The following is a 17,561-nucleotide window of genomic DNA, read 5'->3' as shown; positions in this document are numbered from 1 at the left end:
AACAGATATACAATCAGAAATCAAATCTCCCACATTTTATACCTCTGAATGGTTGCCCCAACACTTTCACTCTTATACAAAATTTAGTGAAGCCAAAAAACATCTCTTACCAGGCGAATCATGTGAAATACCAAACACGAGGCTGATATACACTAGAAGGAAGAAAACACATTAGAGAGGCAATAGTTTTATCTGGGCTCAACTTGCAACGATTACTCTAAGTCTGGAATTCTTTAACACACATTTATTGGTATCAGATTGAGACTTTTCTTGTGCCAAAAAAATGCCCACATAGATGGTTTTTACTCTACATTGGTGCCAGCAGCACATGGTGCAAGGACTGTGATCTCAGCTAAAATAAGATCCATTTGGGAGCTGACACTAACAACAATATGTACGGTCCCTGTTCTGCCCTGCTTTTTCCACTTAAAAATATATTTGGGGCTGGGAGTCGTGGCTCACGCCTGTAATCCCAGGACTTTGGGAGGCCGAGGTGGGTGAATCACACAAGGTCAGGATTCGAGACCAGCCTGGCCAACATGGCAAAACCCTGTCTCTACTAAAAATACAAAAAATTAGCTGGGTGTGGTGGTGCACACCTGTAGTCCCAACTACTTGGGAGGCTAAGGCAGGAGAATCGCTTGAACCCGGGAGGTGGAGGCTGCAGTGAGCAGAGATCGCTCACTGCATTCCAACCTGGATGACAGAGGGAGACTCTGTCTAAAAAAAAAAAGGCTGGACACAGTGGCTCACGCCTGTAACCCCAGCATTTTGGGAGGCCAAGGCAGGTGGATCACTTGAGGTCAGGAGTTTGAGACCAGCATGGCCAACATGGTGAAACCTTGTCCCTACTTAAAATACAAAATTAGCCGGGCCTGGTGGCAGCTATAATCCCAGCTACCTGGGAGGCTGAGGCAGGAGAATCGCTTGAACCTAGGAGGTGGAGGCTGCAGTGAGCTAAGATCACGCCCCGCACCCCAGCCTGGGCAACAGAGTGAAACTGTGTCTCAAAATACACACACACACGCACACACACAAACTGTGTCTCAAAACACACACATACACACACGCACACACACACACATACACACACGAGATCTTTTTTTTTTTTGAGACAGAGTCTCGCTCTGTCACCCAGGCTGGAGTGCAATGGCGCTATCTCGGCTCACTGCAAGCTCCGCCTCCCGGGTTCACGCCATTCTCCTGCCTCAGCCTCCCGAGTAGCCGGGACCGCAGGCAGCCACCACCACGCCCGGCTAATTTTTTGTATTTTTTAGTAGAGACGAGGTTTCATTGTGTTAGCTAGGATGGTCTCAATCTCCTGACCTCGTGATCCACCCGCCTCGGCCTCCCAAAGTGCAGGGATTACAGGCATGAGCCGCCGCGCCCGGCCACACACGAGATCTTTAACACCAAAGAATTTTCTTGTTTTTGTTTAAGTATTTGGGCTGGCTGAGGGAGGGTCCTCAGAGGCAATTGGCCATCCTAGAAATATTCACAGAATATGAATACGCATGTTGCTAATTAATCAACTTTAGAGGTAAAAGACATTTATCAAAGATTGGGGAGGAAGAAAGGGTGTTAGGAGAAATTACTCTTCAAATTATAGGCGAGGATAGTCCTGATCATTATTGCCTTAAGTCACTCATTTGTTTTCCTAAAATTAACAACAGGACAGGAATCTACATTGAATCTAAACTACTAGCGTAGGTTTCCTATTTGATTTCCACTTAACTCCTGACACTAGGCAGGGTGGTACTGGGTTCTCTAGTCAGGGAAATGAGTTTGCGACTTCCTGCCAGGGCTCTCAGTGAGGATGGCATCACAGCTTGCTTCTATAAGAGCTAAGATAAAAAGCAGCACTTACCCATGAGAAACAAATTAAGTGATCTGACGATGAAGGCATTCTGGCTCAAAAGCATCTTTGCTATTTTTAGTCTTCTCTTGACTTTTACATCTGAAATCAACATTAGGTGATCAAAATTCTGAAGTGTCTAATTAAATTGCAAATATAAAAATGGGAGCAAAGACAAGATAAGGAGAGACCTGTAAGGAATAGTAAAATTCCTAGTCATTTACCCCATTTATTCAAGTGAGCCTGGTCTCAGCGTCCGGGCCCAATCCCCTACCTAGTCAGGGAGGAATTTTAAATTTAACTTTTGAACAGGCAACAGTCGTTGGGTTCAACAATTTTAAGCATACAAAAAAGAAATAGTGAAAAGTCTTGTTCCCTTTAGAAAACCTTTTTTTCTTTTGTGAATCCTTCAGAGTATATCTTCATGCATAAGCAAAAACAAATAGATATTCCTAATTTCCCCATCTTTTAGACAAGACATAGCATGTATAGTCCCTGTTCCACCTTGCTTTTTCCACCTAAAAATATATTTGGAAGATCTTTCTAACCTTGTTTTTTAAATAGCTGGATAGAGTTCTACTCTATAGACACACCACTATTTATATAATTAGTACCCCTACTATAGACATTTGAATTATTTCCAGTCTCTTCTGCAAGGAAATCTCTTTCATTTGGCACATGTGCCAGTTTAAGTGTGAGAAAATTTCCAGAAGTAGAATTGCTAGACAAAGGACATATCAGTTAGGGTTCTGGCAGGAAACAGCTCATTCAAATTAGGATAGACACTTTTTAAAAAAATAAATTTAAGGGGTACAAGTGCAGTTTTGTTAGATAGATATATTGCACAGTGGTGAAATTTGGGCTTTTAGTGTATCCATCACCTGAATAGTATACATTATACCCATTAAGTAATTTCTCATTCCTTAACTCCCCACACCCAATCCACCCTTCTCAGTCAGTAATGACTATTATTCCACATTATATGTCAATGTGTGCACATTATTTATTAATAGCTCCCACTTATAAGAACATGTGGTATTGACTGTTTCTGAGTTGTTTCTCTTAAGATAATGGCCTCCAGTTCCATCCAGGTTGCTGCAAAAAACATGATTTCATTCTTTTTTACGGCTGAATATACTGTGTGTATATATACGTAACTTTTTTTTTTTTTTTTTTTTTTTTTGAGACAGGGTCTTGCTGTGTTGCCTAGCCTGGAGTGCAGTGGTGCAATCATGGCTCACTGCAGCCTCAACCTCCCAGGCTCAAGCAATCCTCCTGCCTGTCCCCCTAAGTAGCTGAGACTACAGGCATGTGTCACCACACACCGGCTAATTAAAAAAACTTTTTTTGTAGAGATGGGGTCTCATTATGTTGCCCAGGCTGATCTCAAACTCCTGGATTCTCGCCTTGGCCTCCCAAAGTGCTGGGATTACAGATGTGAGCACCACACCTAGCCACATTTTCTTTATCCAATTATTTGTTGATGGATACTTAGGTTGATTCCATATCTTTGCAACCGTGAACAGTGCTATGTTCTAAGAAACTCATTGTTAGGCTATTTCATTGTGGGAACATCATAGAGTATACTTAGATAAACCTAGATAGCACAGCCAACTACACATCTAGGTTATATGGTGTAGACTATTGTTCCTAGGCTATAAATCTGTGCAGCATGGTACTGTGCTGAATACTGTAGGCAGTTACAACACAGTGGCATTTGTGTATCTGAACATATTTAAACACAGAAAAGGTACAGTAGAAATATGGTATAATCTTACGGGGCTATCGTCATATAAAGGGTCCATCTTTGCCAAAGACATCATTAGGGGGTGCAGGACTATATTTACAAATGTGTGAGCGGGCTGTAGGCAAACCAGAAGGCAGAGTATAGAATCTGCAGCTCACAACATTGAGGCCTGTGACCACTCTGGGGCCCAGAAGGGAGAGTCCAGAACCTGCAGCTCACAACACTGAAGGCTGTGACCACTCGGGGCCTGCAGAAGGGAGAATATAGAACTTGTAGCTCACAACATTGAGGGTTGTGACCACTCTGGGCCTGCAGAAGGGAGAGTTGAGAACCTGTAGCTCACAACATTGAGGGCTGTGACCACTCGGGGCCTGCAGAAGGGAGAGTTGAGAACCTGTAGCTCACAACATTGAGAGCTGTAGCTCACAACATTGAGGGCTGTGACCACTCTGGGCCCTAGGAGGGGACAGTACAGAACCTGTAGCTCACAACATTGAGGGCTTTGACCACTCTGGGCCCCAGGAGGGAGAGTACAGAACCTGCAGCTTACAACATTGAGGGCTGTAACCATTCTGGGCCTGCAGAAGGGAGGGTATAGAACCTGTAGCTCACAACATTGATGGCTGTAATCACTCTGGGCTGGAGGGGGAAGAGAAGAAGCCAACACTGCAATTTGTAAGGAGAAACTCCTGTATGAGCAGCTATGACATGAGACCACTGGACACAGCCAGACCAAGAGGACAGTGCAGGCAGGAGGCTGAGGGATAAATATCCCTCACTGTGTCCCTCCCTTCTCTCATTTGGGGCTCCCCATCGGCTGAACACAACCAGAAGCCATAGGGCAAGGGGCCTGGAGTTGTATCCTTACCAGACAGGGTCCTGGGCCAACTAAAGAGTAGGGAGAGGGGAGGGTGGGTCTGAAGAAGCAGACAGAAGAGACCTGGCAAGGAAACTATGCATCTGTAATTTGGATAGAAATGGTCACACCGGCCACCCTCAGGGCTATACCAATTTACATAACCACCTGTAATGTGTGAGAATTTTGGTTTCCCTACCATCTATTCTTAGAGGTATATCATCAAGTTCTTGGATTTTTCTCAAATTCATAAATGAAAAGTTGTCTTTCACATTAATATTAATTTGTATTTCTCTTACTCTTTGTGATGGAACATCTTCATCTTTTCATAGGTTTAAGAGCGATTTGCATTTCCTTCTCATTAACTGCTCGTGCCTTTGGCAATTTTTCTGTTGAGCTGTTGCTATTTTCTTACTGGTTTGCAGGAGCTTTTTTTTAAGTAGAAGGGAAACTGTGATATGAGTCACATATTTTTCTTCTCTCCCCAGTTTGTCACTTGCCCTTTGAGTTGCTTGTGCTGTTTAAAAAAACCAACCCTCCCCCCAAAACAAACACCCAGAAGTTTTTGAGTTTTATGTTTTCAGATTTAAAGGTATTTTCTTTCTTAGCTTCTAAATTTTGAGTCATAATCAGAAAGTCTTCCCTACTCCAAGGTGAGAAAGGAATTCAAGAAGAATTTTAAGGAGCCCCAGTAGATCTTGTTCCTTCTCTCTCTATTTTGTCCCCATCCACGTGACTAAGACCTATAGATTGTGGGCATTCTTCTGTTCCCCAAACACTGGGGAAATATCATCAAAATAAAAAAAGACCATGAAATCAGACTTGTCATGGCCTGTGGCGACCGTCTGTGGCTGGTGACACAGGGGTAAGAAGAATTTACCATGACAGTTTAGGTCAAGAAAGGCAGATTTATTAGAGAAAGTAGGAAAATACATTGCAAGGGAGCAATGGGCAGGTCATTAAGAGAGGAGCTGACTGCCAGGAGACAAAGGCTTGCTGGGGATTTTATAAAATGCAATTTGAACTGAAGAGTGCTGCGTGGAGGACTGACAACGCCAAGGTAGCAGGGAGCTAACTTGCATTCTTCTGTCAGCCGAGATGTTTGATGATAAGTTGAAGCATTTGATGATACGCAGGAAGTTTGTGAGTTATGTGTGCAGGAGGGTCGTATGTCCTGGGCCATAAAGAAAGGCAGACCTATAGCTTATTTGCTTCTTCTTTTTGTTTGTAAGTCCTGGACCATGAAGCAAGGTAGACCTATGGCTTATCTGCTTTATCTCTTTGCTTTCCCCTAGACCCCCAGCCTGACTCCTCTTCCCTAATTAGGACTTCACAAGACCAAGCTCAAGCTAAAAACAATGTAATTTTTAAGTCTTCTCTGATGCCACAGTAACACGTCCAACCTGGGGTATTCTCTTAGAGAAATCCAAGTGATTCCAAGTCAAAATTTCCAGCCTTGCTACAGACTCCACCACCCATGAGATATCCAAGCATGACTGCCTGGAACTAATCCCATAATACTGTACCCATTGAGAAACATCTGCTGAGATATCTTGATGTGCTACATCATCTCCCATAATCACTCCACAGCAGAGGCGTTGACTAGTTGTGAACATTCCCCTAGAGACCACCACATCCAGATTGTAGAAGGGCAACTTCTTTATTTTATTTTTTGAGACAGGGTCTCACTCTGTCACCCAGGCTGGAGGGCAGTGGTGCGATCTCAGCTCACTGCAACCTCTGCCTCCTGGGCTCAAGCGATTCTCCCACCTCAGCCTCCCAAGTAGCTGGGACTACCGACATTTGCCACTACACCTGGCTAATTTTTGTATTTTTTTTTTTTTAGAGATGGGGCTTTGCTATGTTGTCCAGGCTGGTCTTGAACTCTTGGGCTCAAGTGATTCTCCAGCCTCAGCCCCCCAAAGGGCTTGGATTACAGATGTGAGCCACCATGCCCAGCGAGGGCAACTCCTTTATACTTGAACACCTGACCTGACCTCTGACATGTGGCCTCTGGTCCCTCCGTTTGTCTCCAACGGTGGCACATCTTCATCTTTGTTATATATGTGCAGAACATTCAGTCTCTTCAGCAGCCGAGAAAACACACACACACACACACACACACACACAAGTCCCATTCTCCCCCTCTGGGCCAGGGGATGGCTTCCTCCCTTGCTTTCTGGTGACTTATACTTCACTTGGAACCATATGCCTGATTACTAGATTCTTCTTGCTTGGAAAATATAATATCCCATCTTGGCATCCTGCCTAAATTGTTAATTGAGCTCCTTAAAACTCTTGCTGACTACAAATAGATCAGTCTTCCTAAAGCATGGCTCCTGTCAATAGGGCTAGTCTGTCCCCCCGGGCCCTGCAGCTAGAAGGATCTTACACTTGGCTTAAGGTTCTCCTGTGGCTATCCTGAAATTCTTAACCATTTTATCTTTCAATGTGTGTTTTGTGCTAGGAGCCCCAGCTCATACTTGGATCCTTCCCCATCTCCTGCAGGTTAGGCTCCCAGCAGACGAATCCCAGGCCCTGTCTGGCTTCAGTCTCTATGCCTAACAACTGCTGCTGCTGTTGGCACGGGGTGTCAACTGGGACAACGTTCCACTGAAGCCCTCCTGGTGCAGATGCTGGAGAGGTCAGGGTCAGCACTCCAGCCTCGCCCCATGGATTGGAGTCAGAGGGCGACTGGCTGGAGGTTGGGTCTGGCAGGGATGAGTCTCTGGGTCACTCTTGACCTAGGTACCCAGCACGTCTGAGGCAGAGATGTGAAGACCCTTGGACGTGGCCACTACACTGTGGGTTAGGATGGTAGGTGCTTGGGAAAGGGAGACTCAAGGCTTGACTTCCCCAGAGCCTGCCCCAGGCTGGATCGAGGGGAAGCTAGCAGGAGGGGGATGCCTAGAAGTCAGGTGCAAGTACATGCATCCTAGAGTCACCAGGGCAGAGGGGGGACCTGTGCGAATCTGCTCTGGCTCCCTCGGTATCCTTGTGCCTGAGGGAGGGCTCCCTTGGGTGGCTCTGTGCCTGGTGGAGACCCTCTCTTCCTCTTTGCAAACTTCCTCTGTCTGGCTTCAGTTTGCTTCTTCTGGCTAGTTCAAGGGAACCTCCCAAGATATGCTGTAAAGTACTAATGGTATAACTTGGCAATTCCATATATGAATTAAATGCTCTTATTTAAATCTCGTTTTGCATAATATAAAGAACTGCAATATTCATGCTAATAATTCAAGTTTTTATTTTTATTTTTTATTTTATTTTTTGAGACAGAGTCTCACTCTGTCCCCCAGGCTGGAGTGCAGTGGTGCGATCTTGGCTCACTGCAAGCTCTGCCTTCCGAGTTCACTCCATTCTCCTGCCTCAGCCTCCAGAGTAGCTGGGACTACAGGCGCCCGCCACCACACCCAGCTAATTTTTTGTATTTTTAGTAGAGACGGGGTTTCACAGTGTTAGCCAGGATGGTCTCGATCTCCTGACCTCGTGATCCACCTGTCTTGGCCTCCCAAAGTGCTGGGATTACAGGTGTGAGCCACCACGCCCGGCCTATTTTTTTACTTAGAATGATACTAAATAGCAAACAAAAAAACATTACGTGTTGAGAGAGAGGGACTGTGGAAGAAAAGGCTTTATATTTTAGTACCTTTAGTGGTACTTTCTTATGCATTTTTATTTGGCTCTGGGTGGGCCCTGTGAATTATGTAGTCAGCTCAGTCTGTAGCTCACTGTTGCCTGACAATGCACCAAGCTCCTTGGGTTAAATTCAAGGCTATCAGCTTTTCCAGTTTTTCCTAGAGTTATTGTCCTGCTGAGCTCCAGGTGACAGGTCACCCCCTGCTCTTGTTAGAGGTGTTGGAACCAGAGTGACTCCATCTTGAGTAGCAGCTGGGTAAAATGAGGCTGAGACCTGCTGGGCTGCATTCCCAGGGGGTTAGGCATTCTTAGTTATAGGATAAAACAGGAGGTCACAAAGACCCTGCTGATAAGACAGGATGCAGTAAAGAAGCTGGCCAAAGCCTGCCAAAACCAAGATGGTGACAAAAGTGTCCTCACTGCTTATTATATGCTAATTATAATATATTAGCATGCTAAAGGAAACTCCCACCAGTGCCACCACAGTTTACAAATGCCACGGCAACATCCAGAAGTTACCCTATATCGTCGAAAAAAGTGAGGAACCCTCAGTTCCAGGAACTCCCACACCTTTCGCAGACAACTTATGAATAATCCACCACTTGTTTAGCATACGATCAAGAAATAACCATAAGTATACTCAGTGGAGCAGCCCATGCTGCTTCTCTGCCTATGGAGTACCCACCCTTTTATTCCTTGACTTTCTTAATAAACTTGCTTTCACTTTATTCTGTCAGCTTGCTCTTTAATTCTTTCCTGTAAGAAGCCAACAACTCATGTGGCTTCCCAGGCTGAACCCCAATTTTGTCACAGGTTCACCCTGTGACACTCTGGCCTTCTCCATTCCGAAAGAAGAGCTCTACCTGCTATTCACCCTAAGACCAGACAAACCCTGCCAATTTTCAAGGCCCAGATAAAATGGATGGATTGGGTGAAGTGATTCTTTGAATTCCAACTCCTCCTAGATGGACAAACAACCCTCCAAGAACTCGCTGCCTCATGGTCTCCTGGTAAAGTATGGCTGTGTCTTTCCTTCTGTCTGACACAGACTGATGCACATTGTCAAGGAGGCAATGAATAATGAATGAACTGGATTCAGAAATGTTAGACAAAAACAATTACGTATCTTTTTCTGGAAATCAGAAAAGCATGAAAAAGTACAAATAAGAAAGTAACACTCATCCTTATTCCTACCATCCAGCATCAACAACTGTTAACATCTTGGCATATTTGATTCTAGTTTATTTTTCAAACATCTTTCTTTTTTCTTCTGTAAAAACTATTACTATCATTAACATTAGGTGAACATAATCCCACAGATCTTTCTATGCATAAACACACACACATACACACACACACACACGGTGTTGCTGTTTAATGTTACTTGGGAAAAGACTAAAATAAAGTCAAAGGAGTTGTTAAAATTTAAATTTTTTTGTCCATAAGAAAGTATAATTTCCTATGATATCCCTCTAAGGTTTTAAATAAAACTTATGAAAGATATTAAAAGTTGCAGTATTATATATTCACATAGCGTCTTTTAATTTTATACCATATTTACTATTCCATTCTTTGAAAGAAGAGAATATTGGTATTCTCATATTTCCTTCCATCTTCCTCCCTTTTTTTTGGCTGTATATTTTTGTCTAGATTAATAACAATCCCATTCTATCCTACCCACAATTTCTACAGATGTATTACTTCTATATTTAAATAGAATAAATACTCACCAAGTCTTTTTACCATTCTCTACTCTTAAGTTCTTTATTTTGATTTATCTCTTAATTTGCTATTTCCTGGATTTTATTACTCAGCAAGTTTTTGTTTTTCCAAAAACAGTTCATGGGTGCTGAATTCCCTTTGTTCTTCCAGAAAAAAAATATGCCCCTCGGAAAAGTTTCTCTCCCTTGGAACTGTTCCCTCACAACCATCATAGTCTGGCATTTAGTGCTGCACTGAAGTCTGAGGCGAGCTTGACTTTGTTTTTCCCTACTTTACTTTTTCTTCTTAGATTCCTAAATAATTCTTTTTCTTTGAATTTAAATAGTTTAAGATATCTTAGTGCTTCCGTATTCCCACATGACATTTTCTGGAACATGGCATGTTCCTTTGGCCTACAGACCATTTTTTCTTCATCTCAATAAGCTTTCCTTCGACTTATTTTTATTTGAATTTTCTGTACCATTTGTTGACTTCTCTACATCTTGGACTCCAGTGGTCCCAGTTCTTGATTGTATTTTGTCTTTCATAATAGCTTCTTTCTTCTTAATCTTTGTCCCTTTTCAGTTGAATTCACTGGGCTTCCTTACTGGGCTTTCTTCTATTAAAATACTTTTATTTTCAGCAGTATTGCTTCTGTTCTTTCTCCTGACTTATTTATTCTGTCACTATGTTTTTACGGTCTTCAATTTTCCTTTAGGTCTGCAATCTCCCTTTTCATCTCCAATTTACAATTTTCTCATCTTTGAGTTTGTTTTATTGGATTTATATTTTTATCAAGTTGTTGTACAGTGTAAGGCAATGGTAACGAATTTCTTTTAAGTGTAATTCTTTGTTTTTAGTAAGACGCCTTGCAAGCCACGTTGTTCTTTCCTTTCCTTTTTTCCCCCCTTACCATTTCTGTTCACTTTGCTGGTGCTAGTTTGGCTTTAGTACCTCCTACTGATATGGCGGAGTGAAACCCTGACTTCCTTTTTACAACTGCACCTGATTCCAGCTTGTTCTGTAAAGCCTGGGCAATTTCTCTAGCCCAGAAAGTTGGTGCCCAGTGAACCTTCCCCCATCTCACTCACCACCTTCATCCAGCATAAGGGCCCACTGCTCCTTTGTGAGAAAAGAAAAAAGCAAAGTATGTTGTGATTCAGTTTCCTCTTTTTTTTTTTTTTTTTTTTTTAAAAAAAAACAAGGACTGGATCAGTTTCCTTCTTTCCTATTTATTACAGAGAAATCTCACTATAGTTTCTGGTGGTTGAGACATATTTAAATTTTAAATTTTTTTTTAAACTTGAGAATTAAAAACAAACAAATGAAAACCAATGACAACGCTGATGGATATCTCCATGTACCAGATGGTAAAACCCTGGCTTGTGGGGTAACTCGTTTTCCTGTTGGGGCCAGAGAAAATTTTCGGTGGCTCTGAACTCCTCCCCATCATACATACCTCTCTTTTTCCCTCCTTTGTTTTGTCTTTTCTGTACCTCTAAGTCAGCCAATCTCCTCTGCCAATTACCTGTTTTTCCTTTACTCTTCCCTGAATTGCATAGCCCCCAGTTTCATTCTTCCAAAGGAAGAAGGACCCTCAGGGCCAGTGCCGTCAAGCTCTGCTTTAACTCACTAATATTTCACAAATTATAAAATGCACAATTTTCTTTTAACATTTGAGCATTTCTGAAATCAGAATGCTTTCATTCTGGTGGCATGGCATAGCATGATTGACAGTGTTTTTTCTTACTTCATTACATAAAATGAAAGTGCATCTTATAAGCAATGGCATTTTAGTTTGGGTTTTAGCTTTGATAAAACATGATGATTTAGCCTGTAATACTAGCACTTTGGGAGGCCAAAGCAGGTGGATCATTTGAGGTCAGAAGTTCCAGACCAGGCTGGGTAACATAGTGGAAATCCCATCTCTACTAAAAATACAATTAGCCAGGCGTAGTAGCACACGCCTGTAATCTCAGCTACTCAAGAGGCTGAGGCAGAAGAATCACTTGAACCCAGGAGGGGGAGGTTGCAGCGAGCCAAGATCGTGCCACTGCACTCCAGCCTGCGCGACAGAGCGAGACTTTGTCAAAAACCAAACCAAACCAAACCAAACCAAACCAAACCAAACATGATGATTGATAACAGAAGATGATACATACCATTGACTCTTGAACAGTTTGAAGGTTTATAAAGGTAGCAGAAAAAATGAGTCCAATGTGGCTTTGAGTGTGCAAGTGTGAGCCATGGAATATATATTTTAATAAATGTTTCACTTCTAAGACAGCACCTCTTGGGTTACGATCCTTTTCATACTACTTTTTGAAACGACTTTTAGACAAATCACCATTGTCAAATTATGTGAACCCAAATCAGATTTTCTTTAACTTTTCAATAAATACATGAGAAACTTTAGAGGAAATATAGGTAAGAAAAATGAGTCATGTACATTTTTGATTATCTAAAATTGTGGAAAACAACTTTATGAACAATAGAACTTACAAGTTCAAGTCATTTTCTGAGACGAACAGATCAAGCCTTATCAGCAATGCCCTAATTGCTAGAGGAGTTTATCGAATATTTTCCTTAGGGTAGATTTTGATAGGGTCTCTGCTACCCCCTCACCCCCTCAAGCCTGCACAGGTGGATTGGGGGTGGGTGGACAGGATACTGAGAAACCTTGACAAGCAGTGGGACTTAGCCCCTGGGCCAGTGAGCACACATGGGAAACTCCACGTCTCCCTGAGCCAGCTCGGGCACTTCTCACCACTGACTCGACGCCCAAGCATGCTATATTCCTTTCTAAGACTTCTTGCTAAACAAAACAAGGAAATAAAAAAAAAAAAGTTAAAAGAAAGGAGGTGGGAATACTCTGAGTCAATATAACCATCGCTAACCAAATAAACGGGCTGATGGAGTCAACTCGCTACTGCGTGTAACGGATTGATTTGTTCAGGGTTGAAAGTGCCGATCGCCTCTCCATATTCGCGGAGTATCTTCCCAGTATCTCCCCTCTCCGACCCTGGGAGGGTGCACCCTTCTGTCTCCGCGGCCACGTCCCCTCGCCCCTTCCCCCTCCTGCCTCCACGCAGCGGATCCGGAGGAGTGTAGGCCACTCCAGCCCAGGCTGCAGTCTGTGACCCTCACGCAGGTCGAGGTGGGCTAATCCCAGGGGACCTCAAGAAGGCGGGCTGGAGATCCCGAACCTAAGCACCGGGCTGGTGAGCCGGTTTTGCAAGGCGAGGTGGACCTGGAGGAATGTGACCCTCAAACTTAGCAACGACTCACATCTTGCAGTGGCAAGTGCCCGGTGTCCTGGGCATCCTTGGTGGGGTGGGGTGGGACGCGGAGGGGTGCAACAAAAGCGGACTCCCAGCAGGGGCGACGCGTGGAGGGCGCCGGGCAGGGGCCGGGAGGGGTCCTGGGGTCGCAGGTGCGGCCCCGGGAGACAGGAAGGGCACACTAGCCGCATACTCAGGACGCGGAGGAAGGGCAGGAGGAGGAGGAGGAGTCGGGGAGAGCGAGAGGGAACCGGAGGCGATTCCGGGAACCGCTACAGGGAGGCGGCGTTTTCCCTCCAGTCAGCTGGCCACGCGCTCCGCTCCCGCGTCCCCGCCACGCCGCGTTACCTTTGCAGCTCTCGCCTTGCGGCTCCCGAGGGACGCTAACCTCGGGCCCCAGCCGCGCCCGGCTCTGGGACCGGACGCTCGCGGTCGGGATGCGCCCCGCTGGCGGGATGCGCCCCGCTGGCGGCCTCTCGGACAGAGGCGGCGGGCGGGGGACAAAAGCGGCCCGTGCGGCCGGGTGGTGGTCCGCGGGCTGCGCTCGGGGAACTGTTCGGCTCGCCGGCGGGATTCCTACCGGCGGGGAAGAAACGTCTTTAGTGCGGCTGCGCGCGCCGAGCCCCGGCCTACTAGGAGCCCTGCGGGAGCGCGGGCGCCGGCGCCGCCGCGGGGGCGGGGCCGGAGCCGGGGGCGGGGCCGGGGACAGGGGCGGGTCCTGAGCCGCGGGCGGGGCTGGAGCAGGGCCGGAGGCGGAGGCCGGGCCGGGGGCTGGGCAGGAGAATACTAAAAAGGTCCGGTCATTTAAAAGCGTCTGCTGCCGATTGTCAGCTCCTAACCAATCCCGCCTTCGCCGAGAAAGCTTCATAGGGGAAGAATTTGGGACTGTTTTGTTTACTGAAGTATCCTCAGGGGATAGAATAGTGCCTGGCATTTAGAAGACACCCAAAAATGTGTTGACTGAATGAATGAATGAATGAACTAAAGAGTGAATGGGTTCTCTCCTGGCTCCCCCACTTGTTAGTTGTATAAACCTGCATGATATAATTCTCCAACCAGTAAAACAAGGATAAAAATACCTACCATTGAGTACATGTTGTAAATATCTACAACATTATCCGTTGTAGATTTTCCCCTCTTCTCCGCGGGTCTCTCCTCCATACTCCTGCCCTTCTCTCAACCCCCCACTGATCAACGTGTTTCGGGATAGGCAGAAAGACAGATATTCTTCATTAATTTGTCTACTTGTTATTTATACCCTGTCAACTTCTAAAATAGACTATGAGGCCGGGAGCGGTGGCTCACACCTATTATCTCAGCACTTTGGGAGGCCGAGGCAGATGGACCATCTGAGGTCAGGACTTCAAGACCCAGCCTGACCAACATGGTGAAACCCTGTCTGTACTAAAAATACAAAAATTAGCTGGGCGTGGTGGCGGGCGCCTGTAATCCCAGTTACTTGGGAGCCTGAGGCAGGAGAATCGCTTGAACCTGGGAGGTGGAGGTTGCAGTGAGTTGAGATTGCACCATTGCACTCCAGCCTGGGAGACAAGAGCGAAACTCTGTCTCAAGAAAAACGAAAAAAAAAAAAAATTCCAAAACCAAAATAGACTATGAAGCAGCTTTCAAGTAAAATGTATGTATATTCTAAACATTACGGCTACTAAAATGGAAATGTTAATATCTTTTTGAAGGAGAGGGAAAAGATACACTAACCACCTAAATTATTTTAACTGAGTATTTAATCTCTCTTTCAGCTTTCTGGCCTCCTACGAAAGGGAGGAGGAGGATGTTTCATACTTTTTGTAGATGGGAAAAATGAGACTTTTAATCTATGAAGTCAACCAACATTTGCTGATACTCCTTTAAGGCTAGGCACAAGGGTGATCATAAAGAGGATGTCACGGTCCTGCCTGTCATGTGACCCGTGGCAGAATTCCCACCAGCCCCATACGATTTGAAGGGAACTCATCTAGGATCCTATTTCTTATAAAAGACATTCAACATTGAAAATATTTTCAGCCACAGTTTTAGAGAATGTGCAGAAATACCCTCTGAAAATAGGAGAAATCCAATACCAAACTCCATGTGCCACATGCACTCTTTTATATAAACATATATATTAAAAATAAAACTATGTCAAAACCTTAACTATGACTTATTGCAGATTGGATGATAGTAGGTGATTTTTATTTTGTTTCCTTTCCAAACATTCTACAGTAAACATCCTTACTTATATAATTAGGAAAAAGATTTTTTAAAAACAAATGCAGTCCTGGATAACATGGTGAAACCCGTCTCTATTAAAAATACCAAAAAAAAAAAAAAAAAAATTAGCTGGGTGTGGTGGTGTGTGCCTGTAGCCCCAGCTACTCGGGAGGCTAAGGCGAGAGAATGGCGTTAACCCAGGAGGTGGAGCTTGCAGTAAGCCAAGATTGCGCCACCGCACTCCAGCCTGGGCGACAGAGCGAGACTCCGTCTCAAAACAAGCAAACAAACAAAAAACAAAACAAAACAAAAGCAAATGCAGTCTATGCCAAGGTGTGAAGAGCTTGAAAGCTGTCACTCCACTCCCTACAACAAGAGAAAAGCTGAACAAATTGAAGATTAACAACTCTTCTTGTTTCAGTATCAGTGAATTGAGTCACAGGGCAAACTGCAAAAACTGAAAGACAGGCAAATGCAAAGAATCACAGTTTACAGGGACCAGAACCCTCTGAAATCATAGCAAAACTTAAATTGTAATTGACTAATTGCTAGAGACTGAGTGTGGACTAGCTTGAGAATTAAACACTGTTGGGTACTCAGTCTTAGCGGGATACTCCCCAACTTGTTAAAGGTTTACTCCAAGAAGCTCTACCAAGTTCTCATGGTAAAGACCACAGAAAAATTCCTGACTGGCCAGTGGGAGGGGAAAAGTAACCATTTTGAGATATGCCCAGAGTGTTCTGTAACAAAAACCTGTCCTCAAGGGAATTACATTACTGGAGCCTAAACTGACCTAGCAGAAGGGCAATTAGACAACTCAGCCCCCTCTAGCCTTCCTGTCTATCATGACTGGAGGAAAAAAGCAAAAGCTAAGAAACTTCTCGGAAGGTCATAGCCCAGAGACTCAGGCCCATTAAAGAAAACTCTGGGAATTAATCATAAGACTGTAGAATGTTTTGTCTCCACAGTATCTTACCACCACATCAACAGGACTCTGTAGTATAATAACGGTGGATTACAACTCCATTTAAGAAGGCATTTCTAGGAAAACCCAAAGACAATGGAGGAGACAAAAATGAGGACACTGAATAAAACTGAAGCCTCTGGCACCTACAACTACAGCAAACATTTAACACAGCCTAACTCTTAGCCAGATAAACCTAACACCTTATCCTAAAGGGCAATTTATCTCAGCTCCCGTGACCTGATATGTTATATCTAGTTTTTAACAACAAATTACAAGGCATGCTGAAAGGCAGACAATGCCAAGCACAATTGGAAGAGACAAAGCAAGCTTAGAAATAAGACTCAGAGATGGCAGAGAATTTGCAAATCAGACTAGGAATTTAAAATCACGATGATTGCTATGCTAAGGTTTTTGTATTATCATAGAAAAATATCTGGTCTGGTTCCTGCCCAGAGCTCCTAAATCTCCTGCAATTTCCTGAGTAATAGGGGTGATAGGTGTTATAATGAGGCTACTGTTTTTGTTTTGTTTTTGTTTTTGAGACGGAGTCTCCCTCTGTCACCCAGGCTGGAGTGCAGTGGTGCGATCTCGGCTCACTGCAAGCTCCACCTGCCAGGTTCACACCATTCTCCTGCCTCAGCCTCTTGAGTAGCTGGGACTGCAGGTGACTGCCACCACGCCCGGCTAATTTTTTTTTTTTTTTTTTTTTTTTGTGTTTTTAGTAGAGACGGGGTTTCACCGTGTTAGCCAGGGTAGTCTCGATCTCCTGACCTCGTGATCCGCCCGCCTCAGCCTCCCAAACTGCTGGGATTACAGGTGTGAGTCACCGCGCCCAGCAATGAGGCTACTCTTGGTGAGCCCCTGGATAGATTTTGGATGGAGGCTGGTCACCAAAAAGACCAAGCCCAATAATCAATAAAGCCTGGAACTTTCGGCCCTACCCCCTCCACCCCAACCTCCAGGAAGGAGAGAGGGACTAGAGATTGAGTTAATGATCAATTATGCCTACATGATGTAACCTCCATAAATAACCCCTGAACAACAAACAGAGTTTGAAGAGCTTCTGGGTTGGTTAACACATTAAAGTTCTGGGAGGTTGGTACACTTAGAGAGGGCATGGAAGCTCAGTGCCCCTTTCTCCCATACCTTGTCCTAGGTATCTCTTCTACTTGGCTGTTCCTGAGTTGCATCTTTTATATAAACCAGTAATAGTAAGTAAAGTGCTTTCCTAAGTTCTGTGAGTAGCTGTAGGGATTCTGTAGATGTTCTTTATCAGGTTGAGAATAACTGTCCAAATAATAATAGCAGCA

The 17,561-nt window shown here is 44.4% G+C and overlaps 1 protein-coding gene across 4 annotated transcripts in view; it reads right to left on the bottom strand.

Moving 5' to 3' along the window:
• Positions 1 to 13,753, bottom strand: part of IFNAR2 (interferon alpha and beta receptor subunit 2) — a 35,554-nt gene extending 21,801 nt beyond the window's left edge. For 2 of the 4 annotated variants that reach the window (XM_024239377.3, XM_024239375.3), the window contains exons 1-3: positions 13,425 to 13,753; positions 1,868 to 1,957; positions 111 to 152 (exon numbers count right to left, since the gene is read on the bottom strand). In XM_024239377.3, the coding sequence (XP_024095145.2) occupies positions 111 to 152; positions 1,868 to 1,922 (97 nt within the window). In that variant the 5' untranslated portion in view covers positions 1,923 to 1,957; positions 13,425 to 13,753. Of the gene's footprint in view, positions 1 to 110; positions 153 to 1,867; positions 1,958 to 13,083 lie in introns of all 4 variants that reach the window. The other 2 variants (XM_024239374.3, XM_024239376.3) reach the window with 2 other exon arrangements.
• Between the last annotated feature and the right edge of the window lie 3,808 nt (positions 13,754 to 17,561).

Source organism: Pongo abelii, chromosome 22, assembly GCF_028885655.2.
Source record: "Pongo abelii isolate AG06213 chromosome 22, NHGRI_mPonAbe1-v2.0_pri, whole genome shotgun sequence".
In the NCBI taxonomy this organism is placed as follows: domain Eukaryota; kingdom Metazoa; phylum Chordata; class Mammalia; order Primates; family Hominidae; genus Pongo; species Pongo abelii.
Note: the sequence above shows the minus strand (reverse complement) of the source record. Positions and strands in the feature narration are given on the sequence as shown.